At 41.7% G+C, this 20,002-nt stretch overlaps 1 protein-coding gene across 2 annotated transcripts; it reads right to left on the bottom strand.

Moving 5' to 3' along the window:
• Window positions 1-63: 63 nt before the first annotated feature.
• e2f8 (E2F transcription factor 8) lies at window positions 64-7,196 on the bottom strand. 2 transcript variants are annotated; one of them, XM_027011150.2, is made up of 14 exons: window positions 6,760-7,196; window positions 5,184-5,271; window positions 4,695-4,940; window positions 4,404-4,560; window positions 3,960-4,259; window positions 3,611-3,766; window positions 3,357-3,494; window positions 2,991-3,203; window positions 2,814-2,898; window positions 2,225-2,705; window positions 1,783-2,106; window positions 1,462-1,570; window positions 1,003-1,328; window positions 64-701 (listed from the first exon to the last, which is right to left on the bottom strand). In XM_027011150.2, exons 2-14 carry the CDS (start codon window positions 5,262-5,264, stop codon window positions 549-551), a joined length of 2,769 nt encoding a protein of 922 aa, XP_026866951.2. In that variant the 5' UTR covers window positions 5,265-5,271; window positions 6,760-7,196; the 3' UTR covers window positions 64-548. The 2 variants fall into 2 exon arrangements, with proteins under 2 accessions (XP_026866951.2, XP_026866949.2); XM_027011148.2 differs by lacking the exon at window positions 6,760-7,196 and adding an exon at window positions 5,582-5,630.
• Window positions 7,197-20,002: the final 12,806 nt, after the last annotated feature.

Genomic DNA, 20,002 nt, shown 5'->3' with positions numbered 1-20,002 from the left:
TGATAGGATACAGATGTGTATAAACGACAGGCACAGTCTTTGAATATTAAAATGAATTAAAACAAAACACCCATACGTTTTTTTTTCCTTTTAAAATCCCCATACAAATCATGTTACAGCATTTTGTACATTTACAAAGCTAATCCATTACAAAAGAATGTCTGCACATCAAATGTCAAGTCTATTGGATTACAAAGCCCTGGGTTTATGTGTGTTGAGGGTAAAATCCCTCCACCACTGCCTGGTGGATAGAACTATACCAGGTTATATTTGGAGGCATATCTGAGTGGAAAGCACCATACCCACACGTACTCTGGCTCAGTCTACCATACAGAGTCCAAAAGCACAGTGAAAACCCCAGAAAAACAGAGGAATAAAGATTAAGCAAAAATCTACAGTACTAGTTAAATAAAATCATACAAACCTCTCATGTGCACATTCACTCGATCGCATGCATGCATGCACACGCAAACAAGGCTCAGAAGATAGTGGCTTGACAGCAGATAAATGCTACAAATATGTTCATCATTGTGGATGTAAAACACAATTTAGATGTCCTCCGAGTTCACTTCCAGCTTTCTCTGGGGGATGTAGAGGCTCCTGGGTGCTGGGGGTGTAGCTATGGTGGGGAGGGAGGAGACAGGTGTGTGGAAGAAACTGTGCTGGAGGGTGGTACCACCTTTGGGTGTGGTCAGGAGCGGCTAAAAGAAGACCAGGAGATAAGCATCTATTTAGACGGGGAAAATGAGCTAGTGCCAGTAAAGCTTTTTATCCAAAGCAATTTACAATTATTACTGAGTACAACTTGAACAATTGAGGGTTAAGAGCCTTGCTCAGGCGCCCAACAGTGGCAACTTGACAGTGATGGGGCTTGAAGCAGCAACCTTCCAATTACAAGTCAAGTACCTTAACCACTGATCTACCACTGCATAACAAACAGATCATGTCAATGACAGTAACACACGTTTGTGTACAATCTCTAGTGCTAGGTTATCCCCTGACCTGCTGGATGCTGATGAGAGTGAGAGGCTGGGCATGCAGCGTGCCGGGAGGAAGCGGTCCGGCCGGGGACATGGGCTTGACGAAGATCATGCCCTGTGGGGGAAGCCCTGGGTGGGGGCAGGGAGCGGGGCTGCCCTGCTCTGGAGGGGTGGCGCTGGGCGTGGACGTATGGGGGATTAGCCCCAGATTCCGCAGGGTGAAGTTGAGGATGGCAGGGCTAGGGCTGTGGGCCCGCTGCCCATGGGCAGGGAAAGGAGAGACAGGAGAGACCCGATGCAGGGGGAGGCTGGTGGGTGTGAACTCTTGGGATGGGGGCGGTCTGGAGCCTGGAGGACACACACACCATCAGTAACCATTGAGCAATACAACACTATGGTTCAACACTAATTATTACCAACATGATTTACAGCATAAACCATACTGGTTTTATGTAGTTAATTAGCATAAAGCTTGGCTGACCTGCAGTTGGAGTGTGAAAGATGTTGTAGGTGGGGGTGGAGGCTTTGAGCGTCTCTCCACTGGAGCTGTCCTTAAAGAGGGGAATTATATAACCTGTAGGAAACAAAGTCTACACACACACACACACACACAGATTAAAAGTAACCAGAGAAATTAATGTCTGACCGCAACATTCTGAAGATTTTCAGGACAACAGCACTTATATTACACAACTTGGAGAAGCTTAAGATATATATCTGAATGATGCATAAAAACATTTTACTTTTGAGAGTTTAAATGATCTATTTTCTTTTTTACATTCTCATCTGCAGACTTCTCTACCTCTGTATGTATATGTCCAGCTGAGGCCGCTCCCTCCGGCAGTGGCGGACTGCTCTTGTGCGTGTCTGTGTGAGCAGGCGGCAGGGAGATAGGTGTGGCCTCTCCAGCCTCAACCCGCCCCCTCTCCTCCCCCTCCAGGAAGGTCTCCAGGCTATGCTCCAGTGGGGCGCTGTGGCAGCTGGATGCACCAGGATGCCTCTCCAGGGGCTTGCTAAACTCAGGGTCCAGGTGCAGGGCTCTCGGGGATGGACGGCTTGAGATCAGAGCTCCCCTGCGGGCCTTCAGACGAGCTTGCAGGATCTCACCCAACTTTGGGGAAGCGTTCTGTAAAGGACATACACAGTTATGCTGAACCCAAGGAGTCACAAACTGGCAGTACTATTACTATTTGCTATCTGACCACTCAATTAAAGGAATTTTCACTTGTTTTTTCTCCTCTCACCTTTGAGTTTGCCTCAGTCCGTCTGACCTTGGAGGGACTTCCTTCCAAACTCATTTCTGCACATGGACGTTTTAGGGAGGGACTGCCGTGGTTGTGACTTTGCGACGACACCTGAGTCGCCTGACCTGCTCCTGTCAAGGTAACGGGTGACGCTTTCGTGTTTGCTGCACTGGGACTTTCAAATGTCATGGAACGCACTGCCAAGCTAGTGGGTGGTGGCCTGGCGGAGATGTGGGGCTTGACAGAGGCGTGGTGCACGTAGAGGGCATAGGATCGGCCCACCTGGGGCTGAGGCAGCAGCACAGGTATGAGGGGAGAGCCGGGAGAGGGGAGGTACGAAATGAGCCCTGGGGACAGAACCGGAACCGCTTTAGAACAGGCGGGCCCAGTTTCAAGTACAGATATGGCTGCAGCACCTCCAGGCAGTGTAACAGTACTCTCCACTCGACCTTCTTCAGGGTCTGTCTCCTTATGAACATCCCTAAAACAAGAATTGTACATATTACCTTAAACAGGAGACGTGTCCTGTAACAACTTCCCTGTATAAACAAACCGAGTGTGAAACAAACAAAAGAAAAATCTTCCTTACATTGCCTGCTCATCCAGCTGCATTTTGCAGATCGCTGCCAGGTGGGCCATTTTGTTGGGATAAAACTCTCTAGTTACAGCTTCACCTAACACACCCAAAAGAAGAAAAGCATGGGAAATGACCATCTTCACACTAAATTACTGCCATGAAGCATTGCAGAGAAAACCCTGAACGTACTGGACATCTTCACAGGGCTGGATGGGGCTGAGCTGATCTTCCTGCGGTCGTTCTCTATGCTCTTAGCCAGTTTGACCAAAGAGTGATGGCGGGTGAAGCTTCGCTTGGAGCCCGGTGAGCAGAAGAGGTTTTTGGTGCAGTTATCGATGGAGGCACGAGACTCTAGTGGTCGGGTCACTGATGCAGTTGCCATTGCTGTAGCAACCTTCAAATCTGAGAACACCACAAAAATAATGACAAATCAACAAATTAGCAACAAACAAGTTCTGTAACTGCATATTAGGTGCAGACCTGGGACATATATTTGGATACAACCATGGCTACTTTCCTGCTGCAGTTAATGTGTGTTACAGCCTGTAGGCTCACCCTGAGAGGAGGGAAGGTCCTCGGGGCCGGTCCATTTGAATGCTGGCTTCCTTCCCCGCTCTTCCGTCACATGTACCTTCTTAATCAGTTCCAGGCTGCTCAGGACATTTGCAATGTCATACAGGCGACGGATCTTAGCTACAAACCCAGTGCAAAGAGAGGGAAAGTTACAACACTCTGTTACAAACAGAGCCCCTCTGTGATTTCCATATGCAGAGTACAAAAGGCTTGATTGGCTGGTGACCTCAACTCACTCTTAAACTTGCTCTTATCCTGGTCCACAACCTGATCCTCTCCAATGAGGATTTTGGCAGCAATCTCCAGGCTGACGATGCGAGGGTTTGATATCAGGAAAAGCATGACAAACTTCTGACTCATCACACGCAGAGACTTATCCTTCCGGCTGCTGGCTGTGGGGGACGGTACAACAACAGGAGGCAGTCAGAGCTGTGGCCTGCAGGAGCCCCTTCAACAACACTTACACAGGCATCCAATGGGAACCATAGAGGAACTCACAAACACCTGACTGGGACTTCCTTTTACAGTTTCAAATGTATAATCTTATACATTAGTGCTCATGTGGATGAGATCACAGCTACTGACCTCCTTTAGAGTCCACTGTAAGCTCGGTGAAGCTCAGTTCCTTCTGGCTGAGCTCTCCATCTGCCTCCTCATTCTCCTTTTCCTCTCCATCCAGCTCAAACTCCTGTTCCAGGCTTCTTTGCCGGAGTTGCTGGATCTGTTGACTGTAGCGGTGCTCCTCACCTGCTTGCTGCAGGGTTGCTAGAGTCTGTGGCAGCTTGCAACGTCCATGCCATGTGTAGCGGTTCTTGGCCAATCGGCTGACCATGTTCAAGCTTTCCAGAACGTTCATAATGTCATAAATGCGACGTCGTTCTACGTCTGAGACAACAATGACAAGGCATTTGACACTGAAAGAAGACTTATCCTGTTTAGATATTTTATTGTAGCATTATCTGCAAGTTCAGGTGGCAAATTCTTACACAACATGACCCCTTTAGTTTTAATTGTTCCAACAAAGCTTACTTAGTTCAGTAGCGACGTCATCAAGACAGATGTCATTGTTAATGGCAGGGTTTGGGTAGTCTGGATAGCGAGCCAGGAACTTGTTGCAGAGTAGCCCAAGACTCTTCTCCTTCCGGCTGAGCTGCAACTTCTCAGCCTCCTCACTTTGCTCGGGCTCCTGGGGAGAACAGCAAACATCACAGTTACTTAGACAAATGCACACACTTGTGCTACAAGGGATGAAGAAAGAAAGCATTCTTAATTGAAATCAATGGACAGTGCTTTAGTAACATACATAAATTGCTGGTTTACCTGAGTAGAGCGCTCTCCCTCCTCTGGTTCTGTGATGTCTGCAGTCCTCTCTTTTTCACGGTTGCGGATCTCTGGGCTGGCTGCACTGATGAGCATTTTCAAGTTGGAGGTGGGGGTCCAGGGCTCTCCTGATGCATCCGGGCCCTTTGTGGGTGTTGTTAGAGGCCCCATGTTCTTCTCAAGTGCAGGACCAGAGGTTGCAGATTTCCCTGAGGTTTTAACAGGCTCCACAAACTTGCCCCATGTCTTTTAAAGAAGCAATAATTAGACATTGTTAGTAAATGTGTTATTATAAGTTAACAAAAAAAAAAGGTTATTTTTCAATAAAAACATGACTGTCAGTTACTGAAGATATTTAGATTTATGGTGTACTCTGTACCTGTTACAACAAATTGTAATCCACTGTAATGGACCCAAACACTTCTGGCTAACATGCAAAGTAACTTACCCAAAGTTTTTGAAAGATTTTAAAGATATTAATTGACTAACCTGTATATTAACTGATGAGGTCTCTGAACATATCTGAAGTTTCTGGTCTAAATTTTGGCCATTCAATAAAATACTGGCCATCTTCCACCTACAAGTGACAGACAAGTTATATAAATATATATTTTTTGTTGCATGCACACACACACACACAAATTATATATATATATATATATATATATAAAACTAATTATATATTATTATATATAACTATATATATACATACATACACACACACACATATCTGTGTGTGTGTGTGTGTATATATATATATATATATATATAAAAACTAATAAACATCGAGTGGAATGATAGGAAGACCTGCACTACTGCTTTAGCTAACTTAGCTACGTTGCAATTACTTAGCAGCATAATTTATTTATTTTACAAAATAAGATTACCTTTTCTTAACAGCATTATACAATCTGGGCGAAATCATAGTGAAGATCTGCTCAAGATGTTATCACATAGGATTTGTGTTTTGTCAAACCGATCCAGCTACCTATGTTTTGTAATATGCGTAAACCAAAGTTATTTGATTTCAAATTACCGGGTCCTGGTAGCTGACTATTTTTGGACGCTTGGCGGTAACTGACATCCGTTCTATCGAATTGTAGAGTACAACTCGTAAGTACACGCCCCCACATCGAAAGTAACCAATGAATGTGCAGCGCGAGACGGAATTTCGCAGAGTCCCGCGCAGGTACACATTTTTTGAAATCTTGGCGCGGAATTTCCTAGGCTCCAAAGATACAAACCGGAACTCAGAAATGTAACACAACTTCTAACAGGAAAGAACCCCTGAATCATGTTTCTTAACATCCACAAATGTCAAAACACACCCAAACAGTTAAACTAAGGTTTGCTTCTCTTTCGAAAAAGGAGCTTTAGCAAACATGATTTCTTCAAGTATTGGGCAAACCTGTTCAGGTTACTGCCATCCAATGTAGCTAGCTACTTATCCAAATAGTGCGACTGCTTAAATTTAGATTTGACATCTAGGTTACACGACATATATAGCTAGTATTCAAACCTTAGCTAACTAACTAGGTTAGTTATATAGTTCCACTCTTTTTATTTTTACTTGCTATGTTACTTAACTATATAGCTAGCTAGCTAACGAAGCATAGCTATTTTAGGAAGATGGCGGAATAACTGTCTTGCTATCTTAGCTAACCTAGGTGTTCTGCTTGTTTGCTTGTCTTATTTGTGCCGATTGCACTGAAAATTAAAAGTTCATCGTGACAATGTAGATACTCATGAAACTATTGTTTATGATATAGGTACGGCCAGATAATAGGCCAGGTACAACTTGACTATCAAATAGATGTATTCTTGAAATAGGTATCTACCACGGACAGCCTGTTACTTTCATAAAGTAATTTATCTGGGGATATTTAGCTAGATAGCCAATAGCTGAGCGGCAAAATTCAGGGCTACCACACTAAATGCTTCACGTAATTGCTCAGTTTGAGATCTAGCTAACTATCCTATGTACATTCACTAGGTTAGCTTGCTGAGCAACTTTTCCCTTGTACTATTTTAGTCTGTAGCTAGGTGTAACACGGTTGTAACTTACCCAAGTTGAAGTGTGAATTCTGTAAAATACACCGTTCAGTCATAAATCCATCGGACAAAATCCAGCTCGTTTAAACAGCAAATATTACTGTCTACTTGAATAAATCCGGAAACTACAAGGTAGCTAGTTTATGAGAATTCTCACAAGCTTCACATTAAGCACTTGGAAACCTAGCTCGCTAAATGAAGCAAATATAGCTAGCTAGTCTGAAAGTGCCACATCTGCTGTAAGGTCATAGTCTACAGCGAAGTAGAATTACAAAATTCCCAAAGCTTTTTTTTAAACCTACAAAGCTTAGATTTCCCTAGTCATAAAGTTACGTATAATTCAATATAAAATACACTGGTTTTCGAGCGGACAACCGTTTTACAAATTGCAGTAAGCAGCCAAAAAGAGTATTTGACCAGCCATCCGTCCCGCCTAGCGATACGCGTGCAGCGCGCTCTATCCCGCCACAGGCTTGCACAACCCCTAGCCAACCACAGCTGGATGAAACTACGGTTGAGGAGGAGTCTGCGGTCTCCCAGACATTATGTCTTATTAGGGAGAGTAAATGCTTTAGTCATCATTCTCATGTATCCAAAGTTTCTCTGCACGAAGGATGACTATTCACATCTTGTTGAATATTTCCGTAAAACTGTCCTCTGTAACTGTCGGATTTTCCTGACCAGTGAAAAATGTAGTCTGCGTTCTATAGGAGCAGTATAGGGCCCTCATAATCGTACTAGCAGATCAATCGTCGTAATCTGCATTACACGTTTTGAAACATCTTGCAGCACACAAACTTCTTATTTTACTAATCAAAGAGAGATCGTTTCCGTGTATGACATTTAATTATTTGCCACTAGATGGCAACCTGAACGTTCGGCTTGTCAGTTTCCATGGAAACGCCCCGTGGCACGAAGCCAGTGAGAAAACACTGGCGCACGGAGCCATGACGTAATGTGATCAGTTTGAGGTGGTGGGTCCCCTCGGTGGAGGAAAGATACATGTGCTGGGTGCTGAAAGTAGACCCGCATGCCTGGTCCTGGGTAGCATCCCTGTCCATGTCCGGTTATGGTAAGTAGTTCATCTCATTTTATTTTTACAACTGTCTGTTTCGAGTGCACTGACTGTATTGCACACACTAGTAAGGTATGATGTTTTAGGATGCAGTTTGATGTAGGGTAAGATTGTTTTTACAGAGAACTAGGTTATTTAATCACGAAGGCTTCGACAATACGTTCCAGCGATTCCATGCATATTTGCGGAGTGTATTACAAGAAGAAATTAGTTTGTAATTTTGTCGTGTGTTTATGACTATACATTAGTAAAATTGACCCTTTCAGAAAGCAAAAATGTGTTCGTTTAACGGTTCGCTGGTTACTGATTCTGCAAGATATGCGCACAAGTCTTTTATTTTTTACTCTTGTTCCTTGATAATTTTATGTTTGGATATCTTTGGGTATCGTTGATCTGAACTCCCGTGAAGTCCACTGGAGCAGCCTCCGTTCACTGACTTTCTTAGTTACCACAGGTGCAGCGCATTTATAACTTGACAACCTACAATAGAAATACAGTGGTCTAATGCTGCTCTAACTAAATCAAATAGAGATCTTGTTAAGTAAAAACATATCATATATCATTCTGTGCTCCACATTATGTGCATGGGTTTATTCTCTATGAATAATAAAAAATGTATGCATAAATAAGATTTATGCATAGTTACTCTTCTCTAAAATGTTTGCTGTATTTAAACGAATTCCTTTTGTAATGTTTTTTTTTTTTTTTTTTCCCACAACACACCCATCTGTTTGCAATGGTAAACAGGTCTGGAGTTGAAGTCACACATAATGTCAATTCTTCTCCTCTTGGTCACATGTTCTTATTTATTATTTTTTGTTTTGGGATTCCTCAGGAGTCCACTGTGATGTAAACTTGTGGAAAAATGCAGTCACACCATTGCCAAATTCTCAGTGGATTAAGGAACTCAAGCACCTTATGAGAGCACTGAAAAATGTGCAACTATGAAGTGTGGACCGCTGGACCGGTGCACGGCTGCACTCTCCTCTTGTTCCTGATGCCCACTAAAAAGCAGCCGCTCTGGGCTTTAGCCACGGACAAGCAGCACAGTGTGATTCCAAATCCCACCCATTCACATGAATGACTGGACATTACCATGGCAAAGGTAATGAGTTGAACCAAATAGTTCTGATGGACAAGTGAAAGGGAGAAAGTGGGACTTGACTTTGGATTTGGGGGTATTGGAACTTGAGAGCAAATTGTAGAGAGGACAGTTGTTTCCTCTGGATTTTTAATTAAAGGACTTGGGATATCAGCACTAGGGATATCAGAAGTCATTGGAGGATGTCTGATTCAGGGGCAGAGGCACCTCCGCCTCAGCATCAGAGGAAGAAACATGTGATTCATGGTTTGGAGGATCAGAAAAAGGTAAGGGGCATTTCAATAAGTTGGACAGTGTCCAGTCTCTCAGTCCGGTAGGGTTCTTTTAGTAGAGTGCTCACAGCAGGGTCCATACAAAAGCAAGATTATGTACTCTTTAAATGTTCTAGATCATAACTGTAATATCACAAAACACTAAACCGTATCATTCTAACATTTCTAATTCAAGCCTTTGATGAGATGAATATAGGGACATCAGCAGAAACACTGCATTCTGCAGTGCTGTGGCCTTCAAGGACTTGAGTTTCAGCACTTCTGCTTCACGTATCTGTGAGTGGGCTGTAAGGCAGGACATGCATCATCAGTCCTGGAACATTAGAGGAACTAAAGCCTCCATGAGCTTTAATCTTAATGAAGACCTTTGGAGTATTAGTTAGCTTCAGCTGTTCACATGTCTCATTTATGGCTGGTTAAGGCCTTGCATGTCCCTTGGCATATGGCCCAGTAGTGTGGTACCAGGTGCAGTGGAAGCTTTATTGACTCATTCAGAGATTTGCCTTTTTTTCTTTATGAGTACTTACAAATGCATATATCTACGGTGATGGGACAGATTACATTATACACTATTATTGGCAGTAAAGCACATGTCTCTGAGCTTTCATATCACTCTTTGTGAGTGTATGGCATGCATACTCACTGCATGAGAAGCCTGTCTTTGCAAAGTTGTAGGTGGAATTATTTAAAAAAAAAAGAAACTTACACAAATTCTGAATATCTATATATAAATTCTTCCAGCAGTTCAGTCCCAGCAAGTGCACTTTGGTATTGTGTACCTGCTCCATTCACCTGAACAACGTAATCAAGAACCATTGAACTGGTTCAGTCATGCTGGGATTGAACAGATATAAAAATGGAGGTTGTCTTGAGTATTTGGAAACCTTTATTTTCCAGAGACTGCTGATTATACTAGGAGGCATCACAAACCTTAGCATGGGCAGGTGCTGTTTGGATTAAAGTTTCCATGCTGAGAGCTGTAATAGTTGACAGGTTCCTCCAGACCAGTGTATTCCTCACCACTTTGCTCTTTTCAGAATCCGATTTGATGCTTAGGCCAAGTGGATCTCTGTCTTTTGATTTTCTGAACTGAGGTGTGGTTGTTTTAGGGTAAATCTTGTGCCTAGAGGGAGTTTGGGATATAACTGCATGTAGGAAAGATCTTGAAGGACTGGGAAATGGTTTTAGGGAAAAGGAACAATCTTGAACATTTGGGCTGTTGTGGATACTGCACATATGTTCTTTATAAATACCTTTTTTACTTTCTTACCCTACTTATAAATTATTGATATTATCAGGTGTGCTAAATTGATCAGAGGGGATACTGTTGTAGTATGAATATTAATTTTGGTTTAGAAAGCCCTAATTTTCCACCATGGTGAAAAGGGTGCCCCTTACATGGCAGTACATAAAGATTAGGGCAGTGATTGAAGTCATTCACCATAGCAGCAGATATTTACCCAGACTCTGCCTGTTCCATAAAGACTATAGGAACCTGTATAATAATGTTTTATATTAAAGCAGTTTCACTACACAGGAAGTTCATTTAAATAAAATTCAGAAATGTATCGTTTGTTGTTTGAGTGAATCAGATACTAAAGAAAACTGTTTTACACATTTTTAGTTGCTTTGATGTCACTGATGCCTGTAAAGACACACCGAAGCCATTATAAGTGTTAATTGACATCGGTGACTGAATCTCTGTAGCCAGATGCGATAATGTAGCTTAAGGGACTCATTCTAAAGTAAATAACTCATAGGGTCCATTGGAGGCCTGCCTGATTACTTCATGCTACAGACCTATAGATTTCCCAGATACCTGCCGGTGCTGTGAGTAATTAGATGTTTTTTGGACTATAGATCCTGCACATGGGGTGTCCCTGTCCTCTCTGTGTCTATTGAATGACATTCCCAGAGAAAGAGCGTTAAGGTGCAATTAATGCATTTCATGATGGAATTGTTAATTCAGTCAAGGCACTGAAGCAAACGCTGTATGAAAGTGTTTGTCCGATAGTGTGAGTTTGAAATGAGTCTGAATGACTCTTCACTGACAAGAGGGTAGAGGATCAATAAAAACATATCTAGTACATTAGAGACATAGTCCTAATTGAATAAATATGGTAGTGGTTGTATTGAGTAGTTTATACTGTGTCTCTGTAGTGCTCTATTGGTTATTCACAGAGATTTGACACTGTATAATACTTCATTGTACTTTATAGCTTTAAATGTGTTTATTGTTTTGGGGTCATTTGAAGGATGACAGCTTCCAGTAGGCATATTTTTCAGTATTTTGTTCTTTTTGATCCTATAGTTTGAATCATTTATGTCATTCAAACTGTTTCTTAAGATCTGGATTTGACTGGATAGATTACGTTCTAAGCAAATATCAAGGTGAGCTTTTTTGTGTGTGTGTAAAGTCTGCTGCAAGAGCAGGAAGCAGCTTTATGGCTGCCTCTTTGTAGGCGGCACTGAGGGCAAATTGTGAACTGGATAACGAACTTTTGGGACTTGAGTGATTTTTACTCTCTTCAGTAGAATAACAAGTATGTTTACACAATATTTCTATTCTGAACATCTTGCTTTCTTCTCAGTTGACATGGCTGTTAGGTCACTGTGCTATGGTTGCTGAAACCGGCTGTGTTGGTGATGGTGTCTAACTCTCAGCGCATAATGAATTTAGTGATGCAGGACTTTTCATTTTGTATAATCCGGTGTGTGTGTGTGTGTGTGTGTGTGTGTGTGTGTGTGTGAGATAGACAGACAAATAGACAGTGTGAAATAGTGTCTGAGGGGAAACACTTGACTAAGGAGAACAGAATTGAAAGAGAATAGAGATGGAGATTAGATGTAGTAATTGTGCTGAGTCCACAAAGTCCTCAAAGGGAATTCCTGAAACCAGGCAAGAAGCTCTTTACCCCAATCAGCCAATACAGTGTTACCTCTGTCAGAGACAATAGCAGGGTTTCTCTCAAACACCAGTATGATAGAGAGGCTCTAAGAGGGGGAGCAAGCGAGTGACACTAATTGTAAAGTCAAAACGTTTGGCTGTGATGTTTCAGACATCTGCTCCGAAAGATCCCTCTCATTAAAATGTGGAGCCTGTCTCTGAGTTTGTTTGGGAGCTGAGGGGCGTGCTGAGTAATGAGGTCTATGTGGTTTGATATTGCACTCTGTATTACTCTGATCAGATTAGAGCAATAAACTTTAATCAGTGAATGTGTGCTGGCTTTTATTCAGACAACAAAATGTATTATGTCACTTGCAATATATTTTTCTATAAATGAATAATAACGACAGAAAACATTCAGGTGACAGAAATGCTGAAATGCAGTTTTTTCTATGTTGCATTGGTGTCTCTTAGTAGACATATGTCCTGGGTCATCAAGGTCATTAGGAACTATTGGATTTCAGTTAATAAAAGCTTCAAAGTCTGTGGTCAACCCCCTTTTTTGCCTTTTAAGAAGGCCAGTGAAGTTGAATTGCATGTTTTGTTTATGATCATTCTCTACTGATTGTCAATTTTACTGGCTGTTTCTTTTAATACTTTGGTAGCTTAGGTCACCTGATGGACTTAAACATAGATTTAAATCTGAGGTTTAAGAGGCCATTAAGTATAGTCATGGCTACCTTAGGCTGTCTTTCTCTGTTTAACTTTATATGATACTGTTGGTGTGCATTTACTTTCGTCTGAGACGGAGTTCTGGTATGTCACAGACAGTTTTGACAGATTGTACATGCCACAGGGCCTTGCTGCAGACATCTTAAGACTAAGTGAACATAATAAAAGAGGGGAAGGACAGCACAGTGAAGAACGACCATCTCTGTCTCCATCTCTGTCTCCATCTCTGTCTCTTTCCATACAGCTGGCCATTATTTCTATAATCAGGTTTTCCTCCCCATCCCAACTCTCCTGTGGCAGTGTTGGGCAGCACCCTCTATTGTTCTTCCTTTACGCTGCTAAGGTCCTGCCTCTTGCATCTTCAGGAATTAATTCGCATCCTCATTTTAGTAGCGATGCCTCATTCACAGCAACATAGTGCATCAGTGCTCACAGACAGTTTTTTTTTTTTTGGCCATTCTTGAGGCTGTAGCCTTTGAAACTGTTCACGCATCACCAGACGGTAGCTTATAACATGGTCTCTTTCCAGTCTTTCAGGCCTTCAGTTCATTCAGGCATCTCTAATGAGCAGTGGATTTGGTTGTGAGGGTCAGAGAGTTGAACCACCAGTTCCTGATTCTCCAAGGCCCCAAATGCCATCTGTCAGTCCCCTGCTCCCTGCGTGTGGAGGAGCAGGAAAGGGGCAGGTGGCCAGGCCTATCTGGAGGGTCATATTTGAGTTGGAACAGCCTTATGTCAATACATCTCTGTTGGGGATATTTTTATTTTATTTTATTACACTACACACCTTAAACAGTGATTCTTTTCATAGGTCATTAATGTGCAAAAAAATTAATCAAATTACCTGGATAGCCAGAGTCAAATAACACATTAATACATTAGTGAAAGCAGCTAAACTATGATTATGTAGCCTCGTGCATTATTAAGCTGGTGTTCTGATTGCCTGTGGTTCAGGCTGGCCCAACCTGCATTTGTCCTGTGTGAATTAGGAGAGGCTCTCTATATTTTTTTAGATTTTGTTTTCTGGGGTCCTTATTCTTTTCTGGGGTCAATAGTCAGGATCTCGGAAGGGTGTGTGTACGAGCAGGTGTGGAAGACTGCTCCTGTGGTGATGCGCGTTCACCACCCTCTCAGGCCAATGACCTTGTGGTGTAGCCATTTCATAGCTACAGAAGGGAGGGAGATGCAGGCTACTTGACAGCTTCTGCAATCAGTGCTTGTGGAACTGAGTTGCCCTCAGTGAATAGTGCAGAATGAAAACAGCGTTAGCTGACAGCTCGCTTGGCATTGTGGGAAGAATGCAAATGGACCACTGGGAGTTGTGAGTGATTTCAATTATCACATTTGGTTTGAGCAGAATAATTTCACAAGTCTAGACAAGTCTATAATGAACTTATGATTGCGATGAGACTGGTTTCTTTATGGCCATTATATCTCAGATACACCTGCTTTCCACTATTTGTACTGTTAGTTATTTGAAAGGTTTTTTCCATGTTGGAGCTTAGGTTAGCTGCATTTTAAGTTATGATATGACCTTTCTATTGCATTTTGTTGTCACACAGTGTGTTCTGCAAATATGAATGTTCCTTGAGATTTTTTCTATGCTGGGACATCTTCACCCAGTATCCTATTTATCATGGGACACACTGACATAACACTACACAACCATGCAAATAAATAAATAAGTAAATATATAACACAAAAAAAAGGCCTCTGGCTAAGTTAGCCTCCTGATCTCAGGCAACAACACTCTCTACATTCAGATGAGAATGGTGTGAGGGTGGAGGCTGAAGAGGCCGTTATCACCGGTCTTCAGAGTGGCGTGTCACAGAGACACGTACTGGCCTCTTCCAGCCTTGTGCTCAGACTGTCCATTCACTTCTCTCCCTTCTCCCAATCAGACTGCCCATTCACACCCCCCACCCCCGCACCCCCATCTCTCCTCTGGCAGCAGTACCCAGGAAATGCCCATCAGAATTCAATTTTACACTCTAGGTATTTTTTCCACAGATAAGGAATGACAACATGTAGATGAGTGTTTTTTTCCCCTACAGTATTAAACTGTATTTTTCCATTCGTCCATCACCGATTGAAACAGTTTGAACCTGGTATGCTAACTGGCTTCAGATATGAGTCTCAGGCAAACATGTCTGACGAAATTAAGGGCTGGAACATGGAACAGCCGTCTGTGTTTGTGTTGTGCTAGGATTGTGTAGGGGCCGTTGTTGTGTGTAGTGGCAGTGTGAACTGGACAGCTGCCTGGTATACTGTAAGCAATGATGCTGTATGGTTGTGGTTTTACAGGCCAAATGGTATATGGGTGAAATTTTTACATTACACAAAATCATTGATGGATAATTTTAGCAAGATGATCATATATCATTTTTTAGCCTTTCATTATTTTTATTCTTTTGACAGTATGGTGAACAAAAATCATCTTTCCACGAACCTTTACCTTTTTACTTATTTGTGACAATAAATTGTAATGTCAACGAGTATAGCTCACACAGAGTTACTATAGCATATTAGGAACATACATAGTTACTCTCTAACATACAAATTTGTCGCCTACAACCCACACTGTCTCGAAGTAATACTAAGCTCCAGTTAATCTCACATGTTTGCTTGTCTGTCTACCTATCAGTCCATGTGTATGTCTGCACTGACACATGCACATACACACATGCGTGCACACGCACATATAAATTGTTATTTATAATGCATATATAAACACATTTATTTCCTATTATAATAATTGTCATTATTATAATATTGTTATTGTTATTGTTAGTGTTGACCCGTATAGAACATTTTCATTACTATCTAATCTTTAACTTCTATAAAAATAAAGTTATCCTCTAAAAGGGGGGGACAAAAAAAATTGCATGTTGGTTTGTATTTAAAGGAAACGTGAATTTTATTTTTTCAGTTTTCCTACATCAGTAATTCATATAGCTTCTCTCACCATGTAATTATCTGCGGAGCCAGAATGAGTCACTAAATGATTTCCCATCAACCACTGCCCCATGCAGTACCTGGATAGGTGCGCCACAATGAAGAGAGCAGTGGATGTTATTTGTGGTGTGCGTGTGTGCATCTGTCACTAGTGCTTTAAGGAAACTGATCTGCTTTATATATATATATATATATATATATATATATATATATATATATATATATATATATATATATATATATATATATATATATAAAAAGAGGAATTTGGGGAATGTTAGAGGTTCCTGCGTAGAATCTTAGCTGTTGCCCGGACTGCACTCTTCTGGATGGAGATCTCGGATGTTGTTCCTGGGATCTGCTGGAGCCACTCTCCAAGTTTGGGGGACATAGCCCCTAATGCTCTGATTATCATGAAAACCACTGTTCACCTTCCACTTTTCCAGCTATTTTCTTAGCCCTTGTTCAGGATGTTGCTATTACTTGCGATTGCTACATCTATCACTACGGCACTCTTCTGCTCTTTTTCCGTCACTTCTATGTCCAGTTGTTTAGCCATTACCATTTTGTCAGTCTGTATCTGGACGTCTCATAGGATCTTAGCTTGGTCTTTCTCCACCACCTTGGGGGATATATCCCACTTTGACCTTGGAACTTCCAACCCGTACTTAGAACAGATGTTTGTGTATACTATGCCTGTCACTTGGTTATGGCATTACATATATGCTCTGTGTGATAGCATCTTGCAGTTATGCACTGGATTGTCTCAGGGGTATCTTTGCACAGCTTCGATCTTGAGTAGATCCCAGCCTCTATTGATCTTGGATCCATAGCTTTGTCCTGTGCTGCCATGGTTAGTGCCTCTGTGCTGTCTTTTAATCCAGCCTTTTCCAGCCATTCTATCTGCTCCTTTGGCCAGCTGATTATGCCAGCAGAGTATCTGATGACTGGCACAGTGTAGGTTTTTATAGCTCAGATCTTGTTCTTCCAATTAAGCTGACTTCTCAGGACTTGTCTCACTCTTTGTAGGTATTTGGCTGTGGCTGCTTTTCTTGTGGCTTCTTCATGGTTCCCATTTGCCTGTGGGATTCCAAGGTACTTTTATCTGCCCTCAGTATCTGCTGTGTTGTCTTCTGGTAGTATGATCCCCTCAGTTCTGTCTGCCTTTCCTCTCCTTATATACTGTATACCCTATTGCAATGGATTAGTGAGTTGATATCTCATTAATTTCTGGCATACATCTTGATGTAATCCATGAAGAGGTGGCTGATGGTTTTTCTATTTCATAACCTGTATCCATAGTCACTCTTGGAAAATGATTTCATTGAGGGGATTCAAGCCTATGTAGAAAGCAGTTGGGGCAGAGAATCTCATTGGTAAATCTGAAGTTGGCCTCTAGGGATGTCTTCCACTGGCCTACCTGCCCTTCCACTGCGTTCTTGATAAAGGCTCTTAGAGTCCTGTTGATGTTAGACAGGTATTCCAGAATTCATGATTCATATTTGTACTCAATCCAGGTGGTGCACAGATTGGTCTGTCTGGTCTTACAGACTCGAGTGATTGGTTTATCCATCTGTAGCTTTTGCTTGGCTACTGTGGTGTTCTTGCCAATGCCTTTCTGGGCCCCACTCATCTATTGAACCATGTGCCTACTCATCTTAGCTGCAGTGATGCTTGACAGGAGCTTCCATTTTGTGCAGTCAGTTTATCGACCGGTAGTTGGCTGGAACTGCCCCTTTCTGGTGGTCTTTCAGGATCAGGACTGTCTAGCTTGCAGATAACTATTCAGCTTTAGATAGTTAACTTTAGATAACTATCTGTTAGCAGCTGGTTTATTTGTGCTGTCAGGCATTCATGGAATGCAGTTAGCTTATTCAGCTAGTAGGCGAGGACAATTTCAGGGCCTGGAGCTGTACAGCTCTTCATCATTGAGATCCTTTTCTTGGACATCTGTTAGCTTGATGGCTACTGGATCCTATTCAGGGAGCTTGCTGTGGTCTGCTTTTAAGTTCACCAACCACTAGGCATTGTTGTCGTGTGATGCCTCCTACTTACATATGCTTTTCCAGTGTTGTTCAGTCACCGTCTTTGGTGGGTCTGTTCTCATGCTGTTTGGTGGGTCTGTTCTCCCTACCACAGAGAGTAGCTCTGGTGTTGATCTTAGTCCATGGGTCCATTGGGTCTTGGTTCTCCCCTCTGACCTGTTATCCTGGCTCCCCCTTGTCTATATATAACATGCAAAAATGCAACATGCACTTCCAGTGAAGCTGTGACAGTTCTGTTCAGTTCTACCTATCATTTAATTATTCTAATGAAATCTATCTTTATAGCAGCCGAATGGCAAAGTCACTGGTTATGGCTCACTACTATCAAGAATTTTCCCAAAGTCACTAAAACATTAAGCCACTCTTGAAAAAGATTAAGTGCTATTAAGCCACTCTTGAAAAAGAGAACTATGGATGCTTCTGTGTTAAACTACAGATCTGTCTCAAATCTGACTTTTATAGCCATGATCATTGAGATGGTTGTTTCCAATCAACTCAGCAGTTTCTTTAACAAATGTCAGGCCTTTGAATTCACCATAGTACGGAAACGGCTTTTTATAAAACTTAAATGATATAGGTCTGAACACTGATTCAGGTAAAATATCAATTCTGGTTATACTTGATCTTAGTGCAGCATTTGAAACTGTAGATTATAGAATACTGCTGGACAGATTAGAAAATTGGGTAGGACCTTCCAGCACAGTCCTTTTAAATTGGATCAGCTCTTATTTAGAAGGTCAGAGTTATTTTGTCACTATTGGCAGCTATGAACGTGACAGGGTGTTTAATCTGTATATACTGCCTTGGGCAAAATTCTACAGAACAACAATGATTACCATAGTTATGCAAAGGACACACTAATATGCCAGGCTCTCTCCTCAGATAATTACAGCTCAATAGACCCACTGTGTCAATGTCTGAATCACATAATGTCCTACAATTAAATAAGGATAAAACAGAGATTATTGTGTTTGGCAACAAGGTGAAGAGAATTTGCATTAGTGAGCACTGGAATTCTTTGGCTCTAAAAACCAAAGACCAATTCTGAAATCCTGGCATTCTAATAGACTCAAATCTCACCATCACTAGTCATATCAAAGCCATCACCAAAACAGCCTCCTATCCTCTCAAAAATATAACCAGAATTAAGAGTCTGTTGACCCAACAAGATCTAGAGATATAAATTACTGAATGGTTTTGGCCCAGAATACATCTCAGATATGTTTAAAGAATATAAAATGATATCTCAGATCCATGGACTCAGGTCAGCTAGTTGAGCCCAGAGCTGAACAGGGTGAAGCAGCATTTAGCTGCTTTGCTGCATATAGCTGGAACAAACTGCAAGAAGATTTTGGATGTGCCCCAAATGTAGACATTTTTAAATCCAGAATTAAAACATATTTTTTCACATGCCTATGATTGAGCTGTAAAACTTGCACTCTATGTTAAATGTAATAAGATACATTAAAGGTAAAATAATTAACATGCTTTTATGCTGTACCTTTTATAAATGAATTTAAATTTTTTATAATTTTGTTAATTTTGCCTTAATTCTACTTTATATTTTAAGTATGCTCTTTAATCATATTTATGTTTTATTTTTATTCTCCTATATCTGTGTCTTTGCATTTTCTTATTTGTTAAGCACTTTGATTAACTGCAGTGTTGTATAAACGGCAGTGTTGTATAAATTAACTTGCCTTACCTATACACACACTCTCTCTAGGTTCCAGTTCCAGCAGCTGGTATCTTAAGCAGGTTGCCGTTTAGTCCTCAGGCACCATTGACTTTCTGGAACAGGTCATCATCCATATGAAATGTTTTTTGGCAAGTCTGAGTAGGAATCCTCTCCTTCGGGGACTCCATCCCCATCCAAATCCCTTAATTGGCGGAAATGCTGTGATTTTTTTCCCTCAACGAGAGCAAAGGCAGCTGTTTGCTGCACGCATAGGCCTGCTGATAGACACCCAGGGGAGCAATGACCTCCAATAACCCATGCCTGTGTGCCACACCCTTCACTATATCCTCTCTACTCATACCCCTCCCCCTTCCTCTTAACCTTTGCTCTCACATAATCAATATCAACATTCTGATGCTATTGATTCTGGACAGGAACCCTGGTGCCTGGCCCGAGAAGGAGGCTCTGTCACTTCATGGCTGTAACCCCAGCACATACACCTTTCAGATC

The sequence above is a fragment of the Electrophorus electricus genome, chromosome 1, assembly GCF_013358815.1.
Source record: "Electrophorus electricus isolate fEleEle1 chromosome 1, fEleEle1.pri, whole genome shotgun sequence".
Classification (NCBI taxonomy): Eukaryota; Metazoa; Chordata; class Actinopteri; order Gymnotiformes; family Gymnotidae; genus Electrophorus; species Electrophorus electricus.
The sequence above is the reverse complement of the archived record's forward strand: the minus strand, read 5'-3'. Positions and strand labels throughout refer to the sequence as shown.

Bases quoted from the DNA above. Each gene is read 5' to 3' on its own strand.
- e2f8 (XM_027011148.2), bottom strand. From the start codon at position 5,619: ATGATTTCGCCCAGATTGTATAATGCTGTTAAGAAAAG. The intron at 4,260-4,403 runs GTAAGCTTTGTT...TTGTTGTCTCAG, and splicing joins TGACGTCGCTACTGAACTAA to ACGTAGAACGACGTCGCATT. The intron at 1,329-1,461 runs GTCAGCCAAGCT...TGTGTCCTCCAG, and splicing joins CTTTCACACTCCAACTGCAG to GCTCCAGACCGCCCCCATCC.